Source organism: Panthera uncia (assembly GCF_023721935.1).
Source record: "Panthera uncia isolate 11264 chromosome A1 unlocalized genomic scaffold, Puncia_PCG_1.0 HiC_scaffold_17, whole genome shotgun sequence".
NCBI lineage: Eukaryota > Metazoa > Chordata > Mammalia > Carnivora > Felidae > Panthera > Panthera uncia.
This window is the reverse complement of record NW_026057577.1, coordinates 99,407,532-99,431,893: the sequence shown is the minus strand read 5'-3', so window position 1 is coordinate 99,431,893 and position 24,362 is coordinate 99,407,532. Positions and strand designations below refer to the sequence as shown.

The window sequence follows — 24,362 nt, the reverse complement described above, 5'->3', positions numbered from 1 at the left end:
CAACCGAACCTGGGCAACATTCAAAAATAAGAAATTTAAGAGATCTTGGGCTTTTTTTTCTTTCTTTCTTTCTTTCTTTCTTTCTTTCTTCCTTCCTTCCTTCCTTCCTTCCTTCCTTCCTTTCTTTCTTTTTATTTTAAAGTAAGCTCTATGCCCAACATGGGGCTTGAACTCACCACCCCAACATCAAGAGTTGCACGCTGTACCAAGTAAGCCAGCCAGGTGCCCCTCAGGCTTTTCTTTTATTGCTATTTCCGTATTACTTTCATCACATTGTGCATCCTTCTCCACTACATTTATTTAGGTTAAAATACCAAGTGGATTCTTGAGTTCAAACTGTATCTACAATAATTAACATTATTTGACTCCTTAAGATTTCATTACTAAAAATATTTCTAGCAAGGAACCAAGAACTGTACATGAGTCTACAGGACTGTAGTATATCTCACAACTGTGTATCTGTCTCCTGTTGGATACTTTTGTTAAAATCCTTTTTTTTTTTTCTTGTTTTCTTGTGGTGGTAAGTGATAAAAAGGACACAAATGTTTTTTATATGCCTGCTTTTGCCGGGAGAAGTACCAGAGTATTCTTAGGGAATTGTTCTATACTGGAACCATTCTCAGGGAGCAGGCACTTTAAGAAACTGAGTAGATGACATCAGTTTCAGGGAGGAAAGAAAGTTGAGACAATCATTTATTCAACTCAAGGAATTCAGTGCAAAGGTCAGGAGATAAGGATTTTATTGCTGGATCTGTTAACCAGCTGTGTGATTCTAAGCAAGACAATTCTAATTTCTTTAATTTACTATTTCATCAGATATAAAATAAAGGGATTTTAATAACGCGATCTCTAAGGTCCCTTCCAACCTGAAATCTTAGGCATAAGAGAAAAAATAAGAAAATTGGAAATGATTTCTCTGTGGGGCAGGGAAGAGAATATTTTTATTATAAAGCCTTTAGTACTATGTGATTGCTTTGAGCTGTTGGTGTGTGTATTTTTTAATCCCATGCTCATTACAGAAGGAATTTGATTAGTTCCATTTATTTTATCTGTGTCCAACTTAGCCTATAAGCAAATAAAGCTTCTTATTTATAGTTCTTAGTTCTATATGTTCTTTAAAAGGTCTCTTACAAGCTCATGTGCATATCTCAAAATTTTTCTCACTATTTTGGTAATATGTAATGTTAATATTTCAAAAACTTTCTGAGGTTTGTAATATATATGAATAAAGATGACTTAAAAGCTATTTTGTCTATGTAAGTAATCCACCAAATAAGTTATTGAATATTTTTTAATAACAATTTCATATATGGATTACTGAAATAATCAAAATAAATCTACATAGTCCTAAGGGCACTTGCGTGGCTTAGTCAGTTAAGAGTCCAACTTCGGCTCAGGTCATGATCTCACGGTTCATGGGTTTGAGTCCCACATCAGGCTCTGTGTTGATGGTTCAGAGCCTTAAGCCTGCTTCAAATTCTGTGTCTCCCTCTCTCTCTGACCCTCCCCTGCTCGCACTCTATCTCTCTCGCTCAAAAATAAATAAACGTTAAAAGAAATTTTTTTTAATTTAAATCTACATAGTGCTATCAACTCTTTTTTCAAAGAAATACCAAGTGTAGTTAAAGAGTGTTTCTTAAATGCAGAGACACTTTATTCAGTGAGCCAGCTTTTTAGCTGGTAATTTGGCTGCTGCCATTAAGATTGTGTTTTAGAGTCTTTTTACCCTACCTTCTTCTAAAAAAAAAATGTTTAAACTACCTACATACGTGCATATAGTGTCAAAAGATAAATTTAGAAATGAGTAAATTAGGATGAAAATGAAAGTAAAATAAGGGCAGGAAGGATAAGATGAAGCCAGAAGAGAAGTTAGTACATAAATAAACATGCTATTAGAAGCAGGTCATAAAGTTAGATCTGAACAGTCCAGTAGTTTATGCAGATACAGACATTGGACACATGATTCACAGTGCCAAAGGTAAATACTATCCGCTTTCATAGAATATAATTTGTAATTAGCCTTTTATCTTTTAATTGTTCCTTAGGAAAGAAGCTGAACTAGAGAAAAGTAATGCTGCTCACGCTCAAGCCACCCTGCTTTTACAGGAAAGGTATCAGAGTACAGTGCAAAACCTTGGAGATGTTACTGCTCAATTTGAAAGGTATTTTTATTGGGAGCCTACACTCTCAAATATGATATGAGTAGGGAGGGGTGCTTATCTAGAAAAATCTGAAAAAACAATCACACAGATAGTTGGTATTACTGTAGATTCCATAATGACCAACCATAAATGGGCATTCAGGGTTACCTGGTAATCTTATGTATAGGAATTTCCTTTCCTGCCATCCACTTCAAGTTTCATGAACTCTCAATCCTTTGGCCCTTCTGTCTTACTCTCCTGACACCATTATTTTCCTCATGAAGAATTCTAAAGCTTTTATCTCATTACCCTGCCTGTAAACACACCTGCCTTTATGCTCATCCTATCTTCCCACCTGTTACAGGAGAAGTGACTTTATATTTCACTTATCCTTTACAGCCTTTCTACTGGATTTTTTCCTATCTGTATTAAAACATGTTAATGTTCACTTATCTTTGAAATACATAAATTCAGAGTGCCTGGGTGGCTCAGTCAGTTAAGCATCCGACTCAATTTTGGCTTAGGTCATCACCCCATGGTCTTGAGATTAAGCCCTGTATGGGGCTCCGTGCTTAGCGTGGAGGATGGAGCCTGCTTGGAATTGTCTCCCTCCCTCTCCCTCTGCCCCTCCCTCACTTGCATACACATGCACACTCTTCTTTATCTTTTTCTCTCAAAATATAAAAATAAATTTAGAAAAAAAAACTTAAAAAAAATAATTAAGTAAAATATATAAATTTTATTAACTCCTTTGACAGCTCCCCCCAACTTCCTCCTGCACTATCCAGCAATACCTCTCACTCCCAACACCCTTTTTTAATCCAAAATTCTACTCATCTTTATAGCTCATCTAAATAGAAGATTCTCAGGGCGCTGGGTGGTTCAGTCGGTTAAGTGGCCAACTTCGGCTCAGGTCATAATCTCACAGTCCGTGAGTTCGAGCCCCGCATCGGGCTCTGTGCTGACAGCTCAGAGCCTGGAGCCTGCTTCAGATTCTGTGTCTCCCTCTCTCTCTGGCCGTCCCTCATTCATGCTCTGTCTCTCTCTGTGTCAAAAATAAACATTAAAAATAATAATAATAATTTAAAAAAATAAATAAATAAATAGAAGATTCTCTATACCTACTGTATCCACTTCCTCACTTCCTATATCATCTACTTATTATTTTCCCTTTAAAAAAAGTTTATTTGTGGGGGAACTATACATTGCAGAGGATAGTTTAAGAAATGTATATGCATCTCACACCAAGAGAGTATTAATATGAACATTTTTGTTATATTACTTTAGACCATTTCAGAAGGTCTCTTTTTCTTGTGTCTATCTTAATATATTTAAGAAATACAAAATATAAACAACAGTTACATAAATTATAAAGCATAAAGATAAAATCAACATGTATGAGCCCATAAAAGACAACCAAACCAGTAAGCCAAAAGATTCAACAACTTGGTATCTATGTAGGAGTTCCTCCACCATCTGCATGCTTTCCACCAACGGAAACACCATCTCAGAGCCTCCATTTATAATTGCCTCACTTTTTTCCTATATATAATTTTACAATTTGTATATCCATACAAATAATATTTTATGTAATACTACTTTTGTGCTGAACTTGAACTTGGCCAAAAAATTACGTCATGGTGTATGTCATTTCCTGGGACTTGTCTTTTTTATTCTGCAATATGTAGGTTTCTAGAATTGAATCACATTGTTGACTGAGGTTATAGTTTGTTCCTAGTGGCTGCTGTAACGTGTTCGATTTTATTAGTATATCACAATTTACCCATTCTCACTTTGGACTTTCGAGTTGTTTTCCTTTTTTTGTTGCTTCTTTCATCATAAGTGTACTCTATAATCCCCATCCCCTATTTTCCCCATACCCTCCCACCAACTTACCCTCTAGTAACTCATCAGTTTGTTCTCTATAGTTAAGAATCTGTTTCTTGCTTTGTCTTGTTTATTTATTCATTTATTTATTTACTTTTGCTTGTTTGTTTCTTAAATTGCACATGTGAGATCGTATAGTATTCGTGTACAAGTATTTTTTGACTTCCTACACTTAGCGTTACACTCTAGTTCTATCCATGTTGCTGCAAATAGCACGATATCATTCTTTTTTCTGGCTGAATAATATTCCTGTGTGTGTGTGTGTGTGTGTGTAGATATATACACACCACATCTTCTGTATTCATTCATCTGTGGACAGTTAGCCTGCTTCCATAATTTGGCTGTTGTAAATAAAGCTACAATAAACATAGGGGTGCTTGTATCCCTTTGAATGAGTATTTTTATATATTGGGGGTAAATTCCCAGTAGTGTGAACTGGGTCATGGGGTAGTTCTATTTACAATTTTTTGAGGAACCCCCATACTTTTTTCCACAGTGGCTACACCAGTTTGCAAACTCCACCAACAGTGCAAAAGGATTCCTTTTTCTCATATCCTCACAATACTTGTTGTTTCTTGTGTTATTTTTATATTAGCCATTCTGACAAGTGTGAGGTGATATCTCACTGTAGTTTTGACTTGCGTTTCTCTGATAATGAGTGATGTTGAGCATGTATCTGTTGGCCATCTGGATATCTTTGGGGAAATGTCTGTTCATGTCTTCTGCTCATTTTTTTAATTAGACTATTTGGTTTTTGGATATTGAGTTGTATCAGTCCTTTGTATATTTTGGATACTAACCCTTCATCAGATACGTAATTTGCAAATAGCATCTACCATTCAGTAAGCTGCCTTTTAGTTTTGTTAACTGTTGCCTTCACTCGAAGTGCCAAAACTTTTCATTCTTACATAGTCCCAATCATTTATTTTTGCTTTTATTTCCCTTGCCTCAGGAGACATACCTAGAAAAATGTTGCTATAATCAATGTCAGAGATTAATGCTGTGCTCTCTTCAAGGATTTTTATTGTTTCAGGTCTCACATTTAGGTCTTTAATCCATTTTGAATTTATTTTTGTGTATGGTGAAAGAAAGTGGCCCAGTTTCATTCTTTTTCATATAGCTATCCAGTTTTCTCAACACCCTTTGTTGAAGAGATTGTCTTTCTCCTATTGTGTATTCATTCTTCCCTTGTCAAAGGTTAATTGACCATATAATTGTGGGCTTATTTCTGGGTTTTCTATTCTGTTCCGTTAATCTATGTGTCTGTATTTTTATGCCAATACCATATACTGTTTTAATTACTGGCACTTTGTGATATAACTTGAAATCTGCAATTGTGATACCTCAAGTGTTTTTTTTTTTCTTTTTCAAGATTGCTTTGGCTATTCGAGGTCTTTTGTGGTTACATACAAATTTTAGGATTGTTAGTGCTAGTTCTATGAAAAATGCTGTTGGTATTTTGATAGGGATTGCTTTAAATCTGTGGATTGCTTCAGGTAGTATAGACATTTTAACAATATTTGTTCTTCCAAACTGTGAGCATGAAATGTCTTTCCATTTCTTCGCATTGTCTTGAATTTCTTTCATCAGTGTTTTATAGTTTTCAGAGTACAGGTCTTTCACCTCTTTGGTTAAGTTCATTCTTAGATATTTTATTGTTTTTGGTGCAGTTGTAAATGGTAGTTTTCTTAATTTTTGCTGCTTCATTATTAGTATATAGGAATGCAACAGATTTCTATACGTTGACTTTGTATCCTGTAACTTTACTAAAAATTTATTTATTCATTTATCAATTCTACTAGTTTTGTTGGTGGAGTCTTTAGAGTTTTCTATATATAGTGTCATGTCATCTGCAAATAGAGTTTTACTTCTCCTTAAGCAATTTGGATGCCTTTCACTTCTTTTTTGTTGTCCAATTGCTGTAGCTAGGACTTTTTCCAGTCCTGTGTTGAATAAAAATGGTGAGAGTGAATATCCTTGTCTTGTTCCTGACCTTAAGGGAAAAGCTCTCAGTTTTTCACTATTGAGTATGATGTGATGTTAGCTGTGGGTTTTTCATAGATGGCCTTTATTATGTTGAGGTATGCTCCCTCTAGACATATTTTGCAGAGGGTTTTTATCATGAATGGATGTTGTACTTTGCCAGATATTTTTTCTGCATCTACTGAAATGATCATATGATTGTCATCCTTTTTCTTACTGATGTGATGTATCACATTGATTGTTTTGTGAATATTGAACCACCCTTGCATCCTGGGAATAAATCTTACTTGATTGTAGTGTAAGACTTTTTTAATGTATTGTTGGATTCAGTTTGCTAAAATTTTTGGAGGATTTTTGCATCCATATTTATAAGAGATACTGGCCTGTAGTTCCCTCCCTTCTTCTCTCTCCCTCTCCCTCTTTCTCCCTCTTTGTTTTTGTTTTTGTTTTGTTTTGGGGTTTTTTTTGGTGTCTTTATCTGGTTTTGGTATCAGGGTGATACTGGCCTCACAGAATGAATTTGGAAGTTGTTCGTCCTCTTATAAGTTTAATTACTGAAAAGAGTAGGTATTAACTCTTCTTTAAATGTTTGGTAGATTCTTTTGTTACTATTAATAGTATTTTTACTAATATTCTTGTAGTCTCCTAGTATACTTGAATAAGAATTACTCTAAAACCATACATTTATGACTGCTCAACTTTAAAATTTAATGCCAAATTGCTTTACAAAACAATTTGTACACTCTACACTCTCACTAGCGTTGTACGAGTAACCATTGATCTACTTCCTCTCCACAGCTTGTTAGATTTCTTCAATTTTGCCAGTGTACTTAGTATAAAATGGCTTTTTTCCTGGAGATAATCCACCTTCCCTTTTCTGTAAAAAGCTTATATATAAAAAATTATAAAAAAACTTTCTATCCCAAAAGGTATTAACTTATTTTTTTAAGCTTCATTTTTCCATCTAGAATGAATTTCTGAGTGCAGTAAAACTGGGATCAAATTTATTTTTGTTTTTCCATATGGAGAACATATTGCTTAATGCCCATTCATTGAATGGTACTTTCTTTCCCCAATGATCTTTTTTTTTTTGAAACTAAATACATTTTAATAGAAAACAAAATACGAAGTGACTCTTATCAGAAAACAGAAATTTTTAGTCCTTTTTTGATGAATTCAAACTTGCTTTATCTTCAAAGCACAGTTGTATATGCGTGCATATGTACTTAATGATTTGTTCTCAAACTGTTCATTAAACTGCTATTGCAAGCAGGAGGTGGGAGCAAACGATCACAGGAGAAAAGGACACTGAGAAAGCCACCCATCTGAATAGATGGGCATTTGGAAATTTAACATTTTCTAATGCTATCTTTGGACTTATTGCTTCAGTTTATTTTCATTTCTTTACCACAATCTGTCCTTTCAGGGGAGAGAACTATTCACAGAAGTGCAGCCGCAAGGAGACTCTTCTTCTCCTACCATCACTGCGAAAGCCCAGGACTTGTTCAAACAAATCCACACACTCACTTCTAGAAACATGTCAGCCAGAGTGACCAGTCCATCACCCAGAAATTTTCCCTTTCTCCCAAAACACTGTGCTACCAAATTCTCTGAATTCCCTGAACCTCAAGATTCCAAATACCACAGCCAGTGATATAATGTATTATGACATATATATCATATATTATGCTTTAGTGCTGTTTTCAACCTTGTGAAGGGATTTCCCTTCCTGCTACTTTGAGAAATAGTACCTTAGGTTTCTAGCCTCTGTGACTTCACTCACCATCAGTATGCCAATAGTATTAAAATTCATTTCTTCAAACCAGATCTTTCCTTTGAGCTTTATACCCATATATCCAGCTGCCTACTTGACGTCTCCAAGCAGATATCTCACTACCGTGTAATATTAACCTGTCTAAAACAACTTGTGATTTCCCTTCTTTCTCTTTCTACCTCTCCCTCATTCTTTTTTATTTCAGTCAGTGGCATCTTAATCTTCCCATCTTCTCTTTCTGTAAATCTTAGAGTCATCTTTAATCACTTTCTCTCCCTTTCTCCCAATATCCAGCGTGTTTAGTGAAATTCATATTTTGCCTTCAAAAGAGGTTTCACATCTTTCGACTGCTAAGTTCTTAATCTAACCCTCCTTTTCACTCACCAGGACTGATGTGCACCACGGTGATTACTGGCCCATGGCTTTAGCATCTGCGCCGGCCGCTCTTATTCGGTAGACTCCAATCTCGTGTCTTAATGCAGTGTCCTACCTGCCTCAGAACACATATGCATCTTTTCCTTCTGCAATACTTTTCCTTAAATCCTTAGATAACTTTTCTTTGTCCATCACATCAGTTTAACTATAAATTCCCTAGAAAGGCCTTTTCTGAATCACCAAAGAAAGTATGTTCCCGATTTGCAGTTTAAGGTTTTCTAAAGTTTTCTTCATAACATATACCACAAATTTAATTATACATATTATTTCCCATTTTTTTGCCAAGGCCTGGAGAGGAATTTCCATATCTTACCATAAGACCATAACTCTGTGACCATATTTGCAGGGATCATAAATTTGTTCATTTTGGAGTAATTTTCATGTTAAGTATACTTCATATACATAGTAGGCACTTGTTTTTTTTTTTTTTCTGAATGAACAGCATATGCCATATAAGCTCCTTAGTACCTCAGAACACTATATTGTTTTAATTTTCTTTTTACTTAGTTATAAAGCATTAACAGCTAATGAAATAGAAGATCTTAAGCTGAAGAACTCAGCACTTCAGGAAAAAGTGGCCAGTGCCGAGAAAAGTGCAGAGGACGTTCAACATCAGATATTGGCAACTGAGAGCGCAAATCAAGAATATGCAAGGTATGTGGGAAAAATAAAACCTGCCCATACTTGTAGCCTTAGAACTGTTAAGACAATTTAATGTTGAAAGCCAGCTAAGAAGTGATCCAGGGAATTATAGCTTTGGGTGATCTTCAATTACAAAGTAAGAATTTGCACAGTTAAGAGGGTACAATTCTTGAAGAGTTCCTTGAGTTGTGTTTTTCATTTGTTTTTTCAGTAAAAGAAAGGGGGGAAAGTTACTAAATGGCTATAAAATGTTTAGTGGACTCTCCTCTCTCAAACCCAAGGATGCTTCTAGATCTGCAGACCAAATCAGCACTTAAAGAAGCAGAAATTAAAGAAATCACAGTCTCTTCTCTTAAAACAATAACTGATTTGCGGAACCAACTCAAGCAACAAGGTGAAGAGTTTAGGAAACAATTGGAAGAGGAAGAAGCAAGGTAATCTAGGTTTAGAACTGGACTGCCACATAACCTCAGTTATTTCTTCTAGCACACTATGTTTTTTAATTTCATTTTTTTCCCTTACAGAAAAGCTGGAAAAGAAAACACAGTGGCAGAATTAACTGAGGAAATGAATAAGTGGCATCTCCTTTATGAAGAACTGTATAATAAAACAAAACCTTTCCAGGTTTGTCAGGACCACACTCACTTGTGTTTGGTTTAGGCGCTTTGTTCCCTGTCACAGTCACAACAGTGACCTGATTTTACTGAAAGATCATTTTGCTGTGCATTTCCAGTGCCGATTTAACTCCCTATTAAAGGGGACTTTACATTTTTTAAAATTATTCTGCAGACATTTTTTATGCCACTTTCTATAGGCTAAGAACTACCTTGTCATAAGAGACTTAATGTTAATAGTTTAGAAGGCTCTCCTGATAGAAATTTTTGATAATGAATCTATGTAAATTTTTGATGCTTATTTTGTTACAATCTTGCTCAGTGTTTCTCAAATTAATAAACTGATCTTCAAAAAGGATAAAGGCTAATCTTCACCCTTAAAAAGAGTGGGAGGGCAGTATTGGTTATAACATGATGATGCAGATGATATACAGAGTAGGCTGGCTCCTGGCCTTTCCATGGGTTTCTCCCTACTTTAATGACCTTTGAAATGAAATACACAAAAGTTTTTTTGAAAGAGCCAGAATTTATGGAGAACCTGAGAATATGTCAGCATGATCTGTTTTCGTCCATTGTTTTTTATGTTCTTGTACTTGAATTTCCTTGTAGTTTCTTTTTTCTTTTTTCCTCTGTAGTTTCTATGAGACAAGTAAATTTAACATTTCTAATTATAAAAAACCTCTTTTTCAGCTACAACTGGATGCTTTTGAAGCAGAGAAACAGTCTTTGTTGAATGAACATGGTGCAGCTCAGGAACAGCTTAATAAACTAAGAGATTCTTATGCTAAATTACTGGGTCATCAAAATCTAAAGCAAAAAATCAAGCATGTTGTGAAACTGAAAGATGAAAATAGCCAACTCAAATCGGTTTGTAAAATAACACTTAGTCCTACTGAAGATATCAGGGTGGGGTATTTTTTATTCTAACTATAACATTTAAGTTCAACAAAGAATTTTGATATCAGGAAAACTTAAGTTTATAGGGGAAAATCCATCTGATTATGGATTTATTTTAGACCATTGACCAGATGGGTATTATGTTCTCAGGTTTTCCAAATACTTCATTAGTATATTAGAAATCACTAGTGGGACACCTGGGTGGCTGATTCGGTTAAGCACCTAACTTCAGCTCAAGTCATGATTTCATAGTTCGTGGGTTCAAGCCCCATATTGGGGCCTCTGCTGTCATCACAGAGCCCCCTTCAGATCCTCTCTCTCTCTCTCTTTCTCTCTCTCTCTCTCTCTCTCTCTCCAGCCCTCCCCCACTCTCATACATTCTCACTGTCTTTCAAAAATAAACATTTTTTAAACATTTTTTAAAATCACTAGGGGCATCTGGGTGGCTCAGTTGGTTAAGTGTCTGACTTCAGCTCAGGTCATGATCTCACGGTTTGTGGGTTTGAGCCCTGCGTTGGGCCTGTGCTGACAGCTCAGAGCCTGGAGCCTGCTCTAGATTCTGTGTCTCCCTTACTCTCTGCCCTTCCCCGCCCCTCCCCCCCCACCCCCAATTCACATTGTGTCTCTCAAAAACATAAATAAACATTAAAATTTTTTTTCAAAAACTATCACCAGTGTAATTGGAAGAATTCACAGAGCTTTACATATCCATTTCTATTTGCAAAATAGCAAAATCCTTGGTATAAATAAATATAAAGATAAGCAGTATTCAAAAATAGTTAAGCATTTGGGATACCTGGCTGGCTTAGTGGGTAGAGCACATGACTCTTAATCTTGGGGTCATGAGATTACTTTAAAAAAGCAGTTAATCATTTAAGTTGTTTTTAACAGCCTTATTAAGATATAATTTACATACCATACAATTCACCCATTTAAAGTTGAGTTTTATACAACTCAGTAGGTCTTAGTACATTCAGAAATATGCAACCATCTGCACAATTTTAGGATATTTGCATCACCTCAGACTGAAACTCCTTACCCTTTAACTGTCATCTCCTTATCTCCTCATTCATCCCTCCCACTACTAAACTACTTTTTGTCCATAAATTTCCCTATTCTGAATATTTCCTATTTGTGCGCTCAAATAATATGTGGTCTTTTGTGGCTGGCTTGTTTTGATTAACAGTGTTTTCAAAGTTCATCCATGTAGTATAGCATGTGTCCGTACTTCATTCTTCTTTATGACCTAATAATATTTAATTGTTTAGATATGTCACATTTTATTTATCCATTTGTCAGTTGATAGACATCTGACTTGTTTCCATCTTCAGAATGTTATGAATAATGCTACCATAAACATTCATGTACAAGTTTTTGTGTGGACATGTTTTGGTTTCTCTTGGGTTGTACTTAAAAGTGAAATTTCTAGGTAATTGGGTAACTTAATGTTTACTCTTTTGAGGAACTGTTTTCTACAGCAGTTATATCTTTCTACATTCCACCTATAAAGTATGAGGGTTCTGGTTTTTCCATATCTTTACCAACATTTGTTATGTGACTTTTTCATTCGGACTATACTAGTGGATATGAAGAGATACCTAATTGTGGTTTTAATTTGCATTTCCCTGGTGACTGATAATGACCATCTATTCACATCCTTATTGGCCATTTGTATATCTTCCCTGGAAGAAATATCTGTTTATACCCTTTGCCTATTTTTATTTGGATTATTGTTTTTTTTTAACAAATTATGAGAGTCCTTTATATATTATGTATATGTTCCTTATCACATGTAGTCTTTGAAAATATTTTCTCTCATTCTGTACATTCACTTTCTTGATGTTTTTTGAAGCACAAAATTTTGACAAAGTCCGATGTATCTATTTTTTCCTCTGTTTCTTGTTCTTTATTCTCTAACAATCTTTTGCCAAATCCCAGATCTTGAAGATTTATCCCTATGTTTTCTTCTAAGGGTTTTTACAGTTTTAACTTTTACATTTAGTTCATTGATATATTTGAGGATTTTGTATACAGTGAGAGCTAAGTGTCCAACTTTATACTTTAGCATGTGGATATCTAGTTGTTCTCATGCCATTTGGTGAAGAGACTATTCATTCCTCTAATGAATGATCTGCACACCCTTGTTGAAAATCAGCTGACCACATATTTATGGTTTATTTCTACACTCTCAAATGTTTTCCACTGATCTATATAGCTATCCTTGTGCTTCCACACTGTCTTAATTACAGTTGGATTGTAGTAAGTTTTAAAACCAGAAGACATGCATAAATAAATAAATAAATAAATAACCTTAAAAAAGGGTAGGGACACCTGGGTGGCTCAGTCAGTTAAACATCCGACTCTTGATTTTGACTCAGGTTCTATGGATTCAAGCCCTGTGTCAGGCTCTGTACTGATGTCACAGAGCCTACTTGGGATTCTATGAAGGAAGGAAATGAGGGAGAGAGGGCAAAGGGGAAAGGAAAGGAATCCTTAAAACCAGGAGGCATGAATCCGCCTACTTTTCTTCTTTTTCAAGATTGTTTTGGCTATTCTGGGTCCCTTGCAATTCCATATGAATTGCAGAATCAGCTATTCAATTTTTACAAAGAAGTCATCTGAGATTCACATGGGAATTATGTTGAATCTGTAGATAGGTTTGGGTCATATTGCCATCTTAACTATGTTACATCTTCTGATCCATGAACATGGGATGTTTTTCCAATTATTTACATCTTTAATCTCTTTCAACAATGGTTTGGAGTTTTGAAATTATAAGTTTTACACTTTTGTTAAACTTGTTCCTAGGTATTTTATCCTTTTTGAGGTTATTGTAAATGAAGTTGTTTTCTTAATTTCATTTTCAGATGGTTCCTGGCAAGTGTGTAGAAATAAAATTGATTTTTGTATACTGAAATTGTATCTTTCAATCTTGCTGAACTCATTTATTTGTTGTAATAGATTTTTAGTGGTTTCCTTAGGATTTTCTGTATAGATGATCATTTGTAAATAGAGATAGTTTTACTTCTCTTTTAACCTGAATGCCTTTGATTACTTTTTCTTGCCTAATAAGTTCCCTGGCTGGAACCTCCAGACAAAGTTGAATAGAAGGTGTGAGTGGAGATCCTTGTTTTGGTCCTGATTTGGGTGGGGGAAAGCATTCACACTTTCTCTGTTAAGTATACTATTAGTTGCAGGCTTGTCACAGATACTCTTTATCAGGGTGAGAAAATTTCCTTCTATTCCTGGTTTTTTTAGTGTTTTTACCATGAAAGGGTATTAAATTTTGTCAAACACCTTTTCTGTGTCTATTGAGATGATCATGTGACTTTCATTCTGTTTATTTCTTAAATTAACTGATTTTTGGATATTAAATTAACCTTGCATTCTGATAAATTTTGCTTGGCCATGATGCATAATTCCCTTTGTATTGCTGGATTTCTTTTGCTAATATATGCTGAGGTTTTTTTCATCCATATTCCCAACAGATACTGGTCTACAGGTTTCATACAATATTTTTGGTATTATTTGGTTCTGGTATCAATGCTGACCTCATAAAATTAGTTGGGAAAAATTTTGTTTTTTCTATTTTTTGAAATAGTTTGTGAATTGGTATTAATTATTCATTGACTGTGCAATAGAATTCAGTAGTGAAGCCATCTGGATCTGAGCTTTTTGTGTGTGTGGGTAGTTTTTATTATCCAGTCTCTTCTTATGAGTCTATTCATACTGTCTTTTTGAGAGAGTTTCAGTAGTTTGTATCTTTCTATGAAGTTCTCTGTTTCATTTAAGTTATCTCACTTATGGATATACAGCTCTTCATAGTATTTTTTTTGTAATCCTTTTTATTTTGGTAAGGTCAGTCACCATGTCCCTTCTTTCATTTCTGATTCTAGTAATTTGACTATTCACACTTTTTTTTTTTTTTTTTTTTTTTTTTTTTTTTTTAGTTCTCTTAGTTCTGTGAACATATTTATAATGGCTACTTTGAAACTGTTTTTGAATAAATCCAGTATCTGGTTACTCTCGCAGTTTTTGTTCCCTGCTTTTTTCCAATGTATAGGTCATGCTTTCCTGCCTTTTTTGTTGGAAAGTGGATATTTTAGATTATATGTTGTAGCACCTTTGATTACAGCCCTTTCCTTCAAGGTGTGTTGTTATTTTCTTGTTGATTTGTTTAGTAATTGGCTGGGTTATGCTAGTGAAGTCTGTTCCTCCTCCCCCACCCCCCACCCCCCACCCCCCCAGTAGTGTAGTGCCTCTGATACTGCTGCTCAGGGAGGTTCAGTCTGAAGTGTGCCCACGGTCACCCTGGGATGACACTGATTTTGGTAGAGCTGTCTCCTCTATTTCCCTCATCACACATTAAACTAGATAACTTATTGCTCTTAACAGTGCCCTGGAGTATAAATTGCTCTTCAAACTAATCCAGTTGAATTCTGGCTCCTTTGTTGGAATTATGTCTGAGGTCATTGATTGATTGTGTGCTGACCCCAGAAGGACTTCTCCCAGCTGTCTTATTCACCAGTTGTAAACCTACAGCTTTGCCTGTATTTTGAATCACCTCCCAGCTCCCTTGCGCCACCACCTTGACTGTTATTCACAGCACCCTCCAGCTTGAACTTCTCCAAATGCTGTTGCAAGTGAAGTCAGTTCCTTTGGGGAGAAATTAGGAACTATGTGTTTTATAGTCTACTTCTCTACCCCTGCTCCCCCAGATAAAATCTCTGAGACAGGGTTCTGGAGCTGAAGTAGGAGAAAATGACAAGCTTTTTCTCTGAATGAGACATCTGGCCTGGGAACTGAGTGCTTGACAAACGTGGGGGAGAGGGGCAAGGAGAGCACCCTCAGGTTCTCTCAGCTTGCCTTTCCTGGCATGGAATCATCACCTTATGAGCCAAGGCAGCAAAGGTGATCAGGGTCCCAGCATTTTCTGCACACAGCACCTAAGGTAGAGCCCCTGTTGCACAGAAGAAAGGATCCTTCACCTCTCAACCACATCTGGTTGGGATGTGGTCTCAGCAACATGAAAAGCCTCTGAGTCGGAGCTGGAGAAACAGAGGGCCCTGTTCTTGCCTGCAGCTGTCTATCCCACCTTGCTAAACTGGGAGTTGCAAGAGAGGGAGCAGACTTGGGTCAAATACCACAGACCCTTACCTTTTTTTTTTTTTTTTTTACCATATTTTTGTAGATTTGGTTGAATAGATGTTTCTTCATTGGCTGTTTTGCCTTAGAACCATTTTTACAGGCTTTAAATGGTTGCCTTTTTTTTTTTTTTAATAATTTTTAGTTTCATTAGGAAGCAGGTTACTGGAGCTTCTCTTGCTATCATGCCACAAGTTCATCTCAGCATTTAATTTGGAGATGAACTTTTATCGGAAACATAGCTTTGTATCTGTAGAGTGGCAAAAAGACTGAAATGTCTCATTATCCCCTTTGTCACACCTGTTCAGTGTCATTTTATAATTTGTAGTATTAAAGCCTGTATCTAGTAGTGATTTTTTGCCTTTTGGTTTGATACATGAGCACCTTGGGAAATTTGTCAGTAACACTGATAACACATTTCACCAACATGAGGTTTAGTAATTGTTTGTTTTCTATATTTCTCTTACATAGGAGGTGTTAAAACTCCGCTCTCAGCTTGCTAAGAAAAAACAAAGTGAAACAAAACTTCAGGAGGAATTGAATAAAGTTCTGGGTATCAAACACTTTGATCCTTCAAAGGCTTTTCTTCATGAAAGTAAAGAAAATTTTGCTCTCAAAACCCCATTGAAAGAAGGTAAGAAATGAATAAATGGATAAGTGTCATCTTCCTTTGAATTTGCTTTCACAGCATATCACAAATTGTCCATTTTTATGAACTGTGAAAATTTGTTGACAGTTTCTGATATAAAGAATTGATATTGGAGCATCTGGGTGGCTCAGTTGGTTAAGCGTTAAGACTCCGGCTCAGGTCATGATCTCACCATTCATGGGTTCGAGCCCTGCATTGGGCTCTGCGCTGACAGCTCAGAGGCTACCTGCTTCGGATTCTGTGTGTCTCTGTCTCTCTGTCTCTCTGTCTCTCTCTCTCTGTCTCTCTCTCTCTCTGTCTCTCTCTCTCTCTCTCTGCCCCACCCTGCTTGTGTTCTCTCTCTCTCTCTCTCTCTCAAAAATAAATAAATAAACTTTTTTTTTAATGGTGAATGAAAAAATATAATTATGGTACAAAATATTGCTTCACCTGCCTTACAGAAGGTGGAAATGCCTGTTTTTAGTTTATAATGGCTGACAGATTAGTTTCAACGTAGATTACTAACACCTCTTTTTAATAATTCTTCCAGGCAATACAAACTGCTGTTGAGCTCCTGTGGAGTTTCAAGAATGATGCAAGTAAACATCTGAAAGACCTGTTAAAGATTATTTCATTCTTACTATTTTTATTACTGTTATTGCTATTGTTGCTGTTACTGTTATGTTTGTAATGAGTATTTTTAATGTATTTAATATTAACTTCCTATGCTTACATATGTAAATGGAAGTTCAACATTTTTACCAATATGACTTCCGACTTTTTTTTTCTATTGTCTGTACCTCCCCTTGATGCTTACCTTTATCACCTCATTCTAAACCTCACTGGCCTTCCATCTTTACAACTCATCCCAGCAAATCAACGTTCCTTTAAAAATCACTCAGATTATTATTCCCCTACTCTGAAACCTTATTTGGTTTCAAGATTCAAATCCATAGGTTTTTTGGTGTGATACTGGAGGCCTTTTCTAATCTGAGCCTCTTAAGCTAGGCTAAAACACGTTGGCCCGTTCCTGCCTCTCCGTTGATTGTCTAACAAGGTTCATTCTATCATACCCATCATCCATTTTTCCAGTTCAAATAAGAAATAAGTGTATGCCTAACTCCATAGTAATCTCTTTGTCTCCTACCAGGGTCACTAAGTTGGTCAACAATTTGTGGATTCCTAGACTCTATCTCAGTCCTACTAAATTAGAATCTGGTGTTTAGCTTGAAAATACGCATTTTTAACAAACTCTGCAGTCAATTCTTAGATTCAGTAACACTCTGAAAACCTATGCTCATAACCTCAACAGAATTTGTTATAGAGTGCTTGCCATCTGACTACTGGCTGCTTGGTTAATATTTTTGTAATATGAAATAAAATCACACATTAAGTCATTTACCCAATTATTCAACTTGTATTATATGAAGTTACATTAATGCTTCTATTTAAGGTATATTTATTGTCTCTGCTCTCCCCTCTCTATCTTGTCCCCAGAATCATACTTGGTAGTATATTATGTAGAAATGGTGAATCGTCATCTAACATAACTGATGTACAAAGTTGGTATGATGTTATAAGCCACAGTTCTGAAGAAATATAGAAATTATAAAAAAAAATGCACTTCAAATATAAAGACAAAAATAAGTGAAAATTAAAGCAATTTTAAAACATACAATACTGAGACATGACATTAGCAAGATGGCAGAATAGAACCCTTGGACCTGCCTTCTCCCCACGGACATACTGATTCAGCAATAATACATAGACAAATTCCCCTTGTGAGAAATCCAGAAACTAGTTGAGAGTGCCAAGAATATAAGTAGAGAAAGGATAATATCTTCAGAAATATATCTAAGTGCAAAAGAACGAACCATATATAAAAATCATCTCAAAAACCTTAAAGTATAAAACAGCTAGAAGAAATGTAATAGGAAATCTTCATGACATTGGTCTTAGCGCTGATTTCTCATACCAAAAGTCACAGGCAACAAAAGCAAAGTGGATAAGTGGGACTACATCCAACTAAATTTTCTGCATGACAAATGAAACAACAAAGTGAAAAGAACCTATAGAATTCAAGAAAATATTTGCAAACTGTACATCAAAGGGGTTAATTTTCAAAATGTGTAAGAAATTACAACGCGATAGCAAAATAATAATATAATGTAAAAATTGCTGAAGAATTTGAATAGTTATTTCTCCAAAGAAGACATACAGGTGTTCAACAGCCATAGGAAGAGATGCTCAGAATCACTAGTCATCACAAAGAGACAATATTTCACACCTGTTAGGATGGTTATTATCAAAAAAAAAAAAGTAAATATTAGGATATGGAAGCATTAGGACCCTTGTTTTTTGTGGTTTATTTATTTATTTAAATTCAAGTTAGTTAACATACAGTGTAGTATTGGTTTCAGGAGTAGAACCCAGTGATTAGTACAATTGTACAGTTGTTGGTGAGAAGGTAAAATAGTGTAGCCACTATGGAAAATAGTATAGAGGTTCCTCAAAAAATTTAAAATAGAACTACCATGTGATTCAGCAACCCCACTTCTGAATATTTATCCAAAAGAATTGAAATGAGAATCACAAGAAGGTATTTGCACTTCTGTGTCCATTGCAGTATTATTCACATTAGCCAAGCTATGGAAACAACCTAAACGTCCACTGACAGATGAATGGATAAAGGAAATACATACAATGGAATATTATTTGGCCTTTAAAAAAGAAAGAAACCGGGGCGCCTGGGTGGCTTGGTCGGTTAAGCGTCTGACTTCGGCTCAGGTCATGATCTCACGGTCTGTGAGTTCGAGCCCCGCGTCGGGCTCTGTGCTGTCAGCTCAGAGCCTGGAGCCTGTTTCGGATTCTGTGTCTCTCTCTCTCTCTGCCCCTCCCCCGTTCATGCTCTGTCTCTCTCTGTCTCAAAAATAAATAAACGTTAAAAAAAAAAAAATAAGAAAGAAACCCTGCCTTACTGCTATAACAACACAAAATTAGTGGCTTTAAAGAACACAAATTTATTATATAATAATTCTGGAGGTCAGACGTCTACAATGAGTGTTATGAAGCCAAAAAATAGATGTTGGTGGGGCTGTGTCCCTTCTGAAGGCTCTAGGGACAAATCTATTTTCGTGTCTTTTCTAACTTCTAGTGGCTGCCTGCATTCCTTGGCCCATATCTCCTTCCTCCATCTTCAAAGCATCACTCCAACCCCTGCTTCAATTGTCACATCTTTCTTACTCTGACCTTCCTCCTTCCATCTAAGGACCTTTTGATTATATTGGACCCACAGAGTTGATCAAGTATAATCTTCCCATCTCAAAGTCTCTAATAATATCTGGAAAGTTCCTTTTGTCATATAAAGTAATATTCATAGGTTCCAGAGATTACTATGTGGACATCATTGAAAGAACCATTGTTTTGTTTACCACAGTCATCAAAGATGATACAGTATTTCCAAGGTGTTCTTGGACACTTGATCTTGGAATCCAGCCATCTTTTGTTGATTCCCTTCCTTCAAGCCAACTGCCCCAGGTGATGTGGAACAGCAATGAATGGCCTGGGCTGATCCCTACCCAAATTACAGATTCATGGGCAAAATAAATACCCAAATTATAGATTTGTGGGCAAAATAAATAACAGCAATTAGGACGATAATTGATCCTAAAATTCTTACCAGACCACCTTCTGTTTAATTCACTTTACTATTTATGTTAGGTGTAACGGTCCATTACTCTATCTTTTTGTGTATTTCCTTCCACATTCCTGTTAAAATTCAACACTGCACAAATTCAGTTGTCTGTATCTTATGCTTTTGTACCCAGACTGTTGAACAGTACTAAATAAAATCCACTAATATTAAAGGTAGTGACCATGTCCCGCTTTCCAACCTTAAGTAGGCTCTTGATGTCACCAAACAATTCTCTGTTTCTTTTTCTTTCCCTTTTTTTTTTTTTTTTTTTTTTTTTTTAGGTAGGCTCCACACCAAACATGAGGCTCAAACTAATGACCCTGAGACTAAAATTCACATGCTCTGCATACTGAGCCAACCAGGCACCCCTCTTTCCCATTTTTAATTTTCCTCAAACCTCAGACTTCAGCATCTCCCTCTTAGCCACTGATAGCTATTTCTACTTAAATAAAATAGAAATAATCGATGGTGGAATTTCCTCAAAATGTAGGTTATTCAATAAATAGTTTCAGGATGACTGGCTTTCCATATAGAGGAAAGAAGTTGTATATTTCACCTCACTTTCAAACCAAAAATAAAATACAGATTAAATTTAAAAATCTAATCATAGTACAAGATAATGTGAGTGTCTTTATAATTTCAAAATGGAGAAATTTTGTAAAGACTATGAAGCCCCAAAATACAGCTGTGATTTCATAAAAAGTAAAAGAATCTGGATGAAGAAAAGTTCCATAATCAAAGGACAAACACATATGATAGGCAAAGCAGAATTTCTTTTGATTAGAGAGTTCTATAAATGAATAAGGATAACACTAAAAGTCCAAAAGTAGGCAAGATCTATGCAGACAGAACCTAGAAGAAATGTGAATGTTCTTTAATTTTGAAAAGATAATCTTACTTATTATCCAAGAAATGTAAAGTAAAATGAAATGCCGATACTTCCATATCAGATTAACAATGATCCAAAAATATGATGATAGGGGTACCTGGGTGGCTCAGTCAGTTAAGCAGCTGACTCTTGATTTCAGTTCAGGTCGTGATCTCATGGTTTATGGTTCAAGCCCCACGTTGGGGTCTGGCTGACAGTGGAGAGCCTGCTTGAGATTCTCTCCCCCTCTCTGTCCCACTCCACTCATGCACTCTCTCTCTCTCTCAAAAATAAATAAACTTTTTTAAAACCTGATTTAAAAAAACTATGATGATACACTATAGATACATTACTAAAAATCAACTGGACAGTATCTGTTAAAGTAAAAAAAAACATGTGTTCTTTGACCCAGAAATTTTCTCCCAGGACTTTGTCTTTCAGATATCTATACAAAGCCTTCAGTATAAGAATATTCCCTGTAAAGTTTGGTAGCAAAAGGCAATACAGTCCCTGATGAGCTAAGGAGTTAACTAAGATCTTACTTTGCAAAGTACTTAGTAACCTAGTGGAGTCTGTAAGCCCATCCAAGTCAGGTCAGGAGGTAAGCACGACCCAGGACCTGAAGAAATGGGTAGGGGTGAGTCAGATAAAGAAGGATCATAGATACGAGGATTCACTGGAAATGTAACATCAAATGGGAAAGTACAAGAGTTTGGCACATTTGAGAAACAACATTCAATATCACCAGTAGAAAAATGGCAAGAAGTTAAACTGCAAGGATAAGTAGATCTGACTGCGCAAATCACAAGGAGAAAACACAAGAAATTTGATCTTTGGGGTGCCTAGTTAGCTCAGTCAGTAAAGCATCCGACTCTTGATCTCAGGGTCATGAGTTCAAGCCCCACATTGAACTTTAACCTATGGACAATGGTGAGCTATTAAAGGGCATCAGATATGTTTTTGAATGTCACTCTGCTGCGTGGAAAATTAATTCTATGGGAATAGACCAGAAGTCAGATCATTTATCCAGTAATATTTACTGGTACCTAGTATGTGTTAGATACTGTCTATTTACTTTAGGAAAAGAAGAAAAAGGGGTACCTGGGTGGCTCATCGGTTAAGTGTCCCGCTTTGGCTCAGGTCATGATCTCATGGTTCATGGGTTCAATCCCCACATCAGGCTCTGAGCTGACAGCTAGGAGCCTGGAGCCTGCTTCGGATTCTGTGTCTCCCTCTGTCTCTGCCCCTCCTCAGCTCATGCTCTGTCTCTCTCTCTCTCTCTCTGTGTCTCTCTCTCTCTGTCTCTCTCAGAAACAAATAAACATTAAAAAAAAAAATTTTTTTTTAAAGAAGAAAAAAAGATAATAGTCTAAATAAAAGCAGAAGATGGCCCATAGCCTGGTTTGGACAATGGATGAGTGACCTTGGTATTCCCTGAGATAAAGAACTTGGGTGAAAGACCCCATTTGCCAAGTGAAGTAAACACATTTGGTTTGGAACATACTGAGTTTGAGGTGGAGATATCAGGTAGAATCTTGTATATACAGGTCCTCAGGAGAAGGCTCTGGACAACACATACACATCTGGGAATGGTGAGTGTGCAGATGGTAACTGATCCTTATTGACCAGTCATGTAACAACTACCAAGGTTGGGGCGCCTGGGTGGCTCAGTTGGTTAAGCATCCACCTTCAGCTCAGGTCATGATCTCATGGTTTGTGAGTTCAAGCCCTGTGTTGGGCTCTGTGCTGACAGCTCAGCTTTGGAGCCTGCTTTGGATTCTCTGTCTCCTTCTCTCTCTGCCCCTCCCCAACTTGTGCTCGCTCTCTCTCTCTCTCTCTCTCTCAAAACAAAAAACAAAAAACAAAAAACAACCACCAAGGTTTTTTTTTAATAATCACTATGCCAGAGACTATAGAAATGTATGAAGACAGTTCCTATCTTCACAGAGCTTTCAGTCTAGGGAGAAAGAATCACACTTATGCGCATATAGTTACAAACTGATTTCATTATGCTAAAGAAAAAGTAGCACAGCTTTAATAATAAGATAGAGGTACAGAAGGTAATAAATGACTCTAACAGTGGATTCTATCAAGGGCTACATGAGTGAGAGGCCAGTGACATTACCTTTCCGTACTGTTGCCAAAAATCATCATCATCATCATCATCATCATCATCCCAGCCCCAGATCTCCCCAAAGAGAAGTATATCCAGGGAAGAGTGTTCAGACCTTTCAGAAATCAGCTGTGAAATGAATGGATTACATTTCTGAGGGAGTGCCAGGCTAGGATGTACTGAAGGTGTGGATGTGGTATCTGTAGAAGGAAAGGGCTGAACTTTGGACTGTTTTAATCCTTTAGGCTTTTGCTTCAAGGGTTTTGGCATGCTGCCTGCCAGGAACATGCAGGATCTGGTCTGTGTCTGCTGAGGCTGACAGGTGAAAATTCGAGTGATCAGAAGCCTGGGCTTGGGAATTAAGCACAATGTGTACTTCAGCTCAGGCCCTATATATCCACATTAGCCCTTAACCTTAAATACCAGTTCATGCTCACACTACTGACAAGAAAGCATTGTGCACAGTTTGGAATGCCCTGCCTCCTTTCTCACCATCCCTGGAACCGTCCCTCCAGATCCTCTCTTTTTGCTGTTATTCGTGATTTCTATGGAAATATCCCCTGAAAATAGGGTGGGGGCCCAAAAAGTGATGGCAATGTAAAACAGAAGGCCCCAGAACCTAGAGACATGGAGACATCCACTCTCTTTACAAAAGTTTTTGTTGAGACTCCGGGTCTAACTCATTCAACATTCGTCTTTTTCAATGTTTTAGTTATGTATTTATTTTTGAGAGAGAGAGAGAGAGAGAGAGAGAGTTTGGGAGAGGGGCAGAGAGAGAAGGAAATACAGATCCAAAGCAGGCTCTGTTCTTACAGCAGAGTTAATGCTGAGCTCAAACTCACGAACCCTGAGATCAGGGTCCTGAGCCAGAAGTCAGACGCTCAACGTCTTAGCCCCCCAGGTGTCCCCAATATTCCTTTAAATTAGGAGTCACCTGAGCCTTGATCTTCAATCAAATTTTTGTCAACTAGATTTTCTGGAGACTATCATGACAGAGGCTCCATCCAATACCCTCCCTTCCCATCTCAGTCACAATGTTTACCTCTTCTCCCTGAGTCAGGAAAAAGGACTGAGCCTATTTTACCCCCATCCACTTCATAATCCTCATTAGCTGTACATTCAAGACAATAACAACAGCAGGGCAAATATTTGCTATTTTGTGTATTTTCACTTAAACCATCCTAATTCTGGCTCTATGGATGCTGCAAGGTGGGTAGGAGAAAATTAAGAGAGTGCTACGAGAAATAAAATTTTTAAAAAATTTCAAAGATTAAGATTTCAAAATCTTACCTTACTACACAATACTTTAAAGCTCATATTCAGAGAGATGACCAAAGGAAGAGAAATAAATGTAAAATCTTTGAAAAACAGTAAGTTGTGCTTATTGACGAGCACAAGCTAGAGATTTTTTTTTTTTTGAGTATTTTTTAAATTTATTTTTGAGAGAGAGACAGAGTGCAAGCAGGGGAGGGGCAGAGAGAGAAGGAGACGCAGACTCTGAAGCAGGCTCCAGGCTCTGAGCTGTCAGCACAGAGCCCAAT

At 36.5% G+C, this 24,362-nt stretch overlaps 1 protein-coding gene across 2 annotated transcripts in view; it reads left to right on the top strand.

The window, feature by feature from the left end:
* Window positions 1-17,555, top strand: part of HMMR (hyaluronan mediated motility receptor) — a 39,237-nt gene extending 21,682 nt beyond the window's left edge. For both annotated transcript variants that reach the window (XM_049647823.1, XM_049647822.1), the window contains exons 12-18: window positions 2,046-2,162; window positions 8,728-8,874; window positions 9,144-9,296; window positions 9,387-9,486; window positions 10,167-10,343; window positions 15,990-16,152; window positions 16,697-17,555. In XM_049647823.1, coding sequence (XP_049503780.1) covers window positions 2,046-2,162; window positions 8,728-8,874; window positions 9,144-9,296; window positions 9,387-9,486; window positions 10,167-10,343; window positions 15,990-16,152; window positions 16,697-16,716 — 877 coding nt within the window. In that variant the 3' untranslated portion in view covers window positions 16,717-17,555. The remainder of the gene's footprint in view (window positions 1-2,045; window positions 2,163-8,727; window positions 8,875-9,143; window positions 9,297-9,386; window positions 9,487-10,166; window positions 10,344-15,989; window positions 16,153-16,696) is intronic.
* Window positions 17,556-24,362: the final 6,807 nt, after the last annotated feature.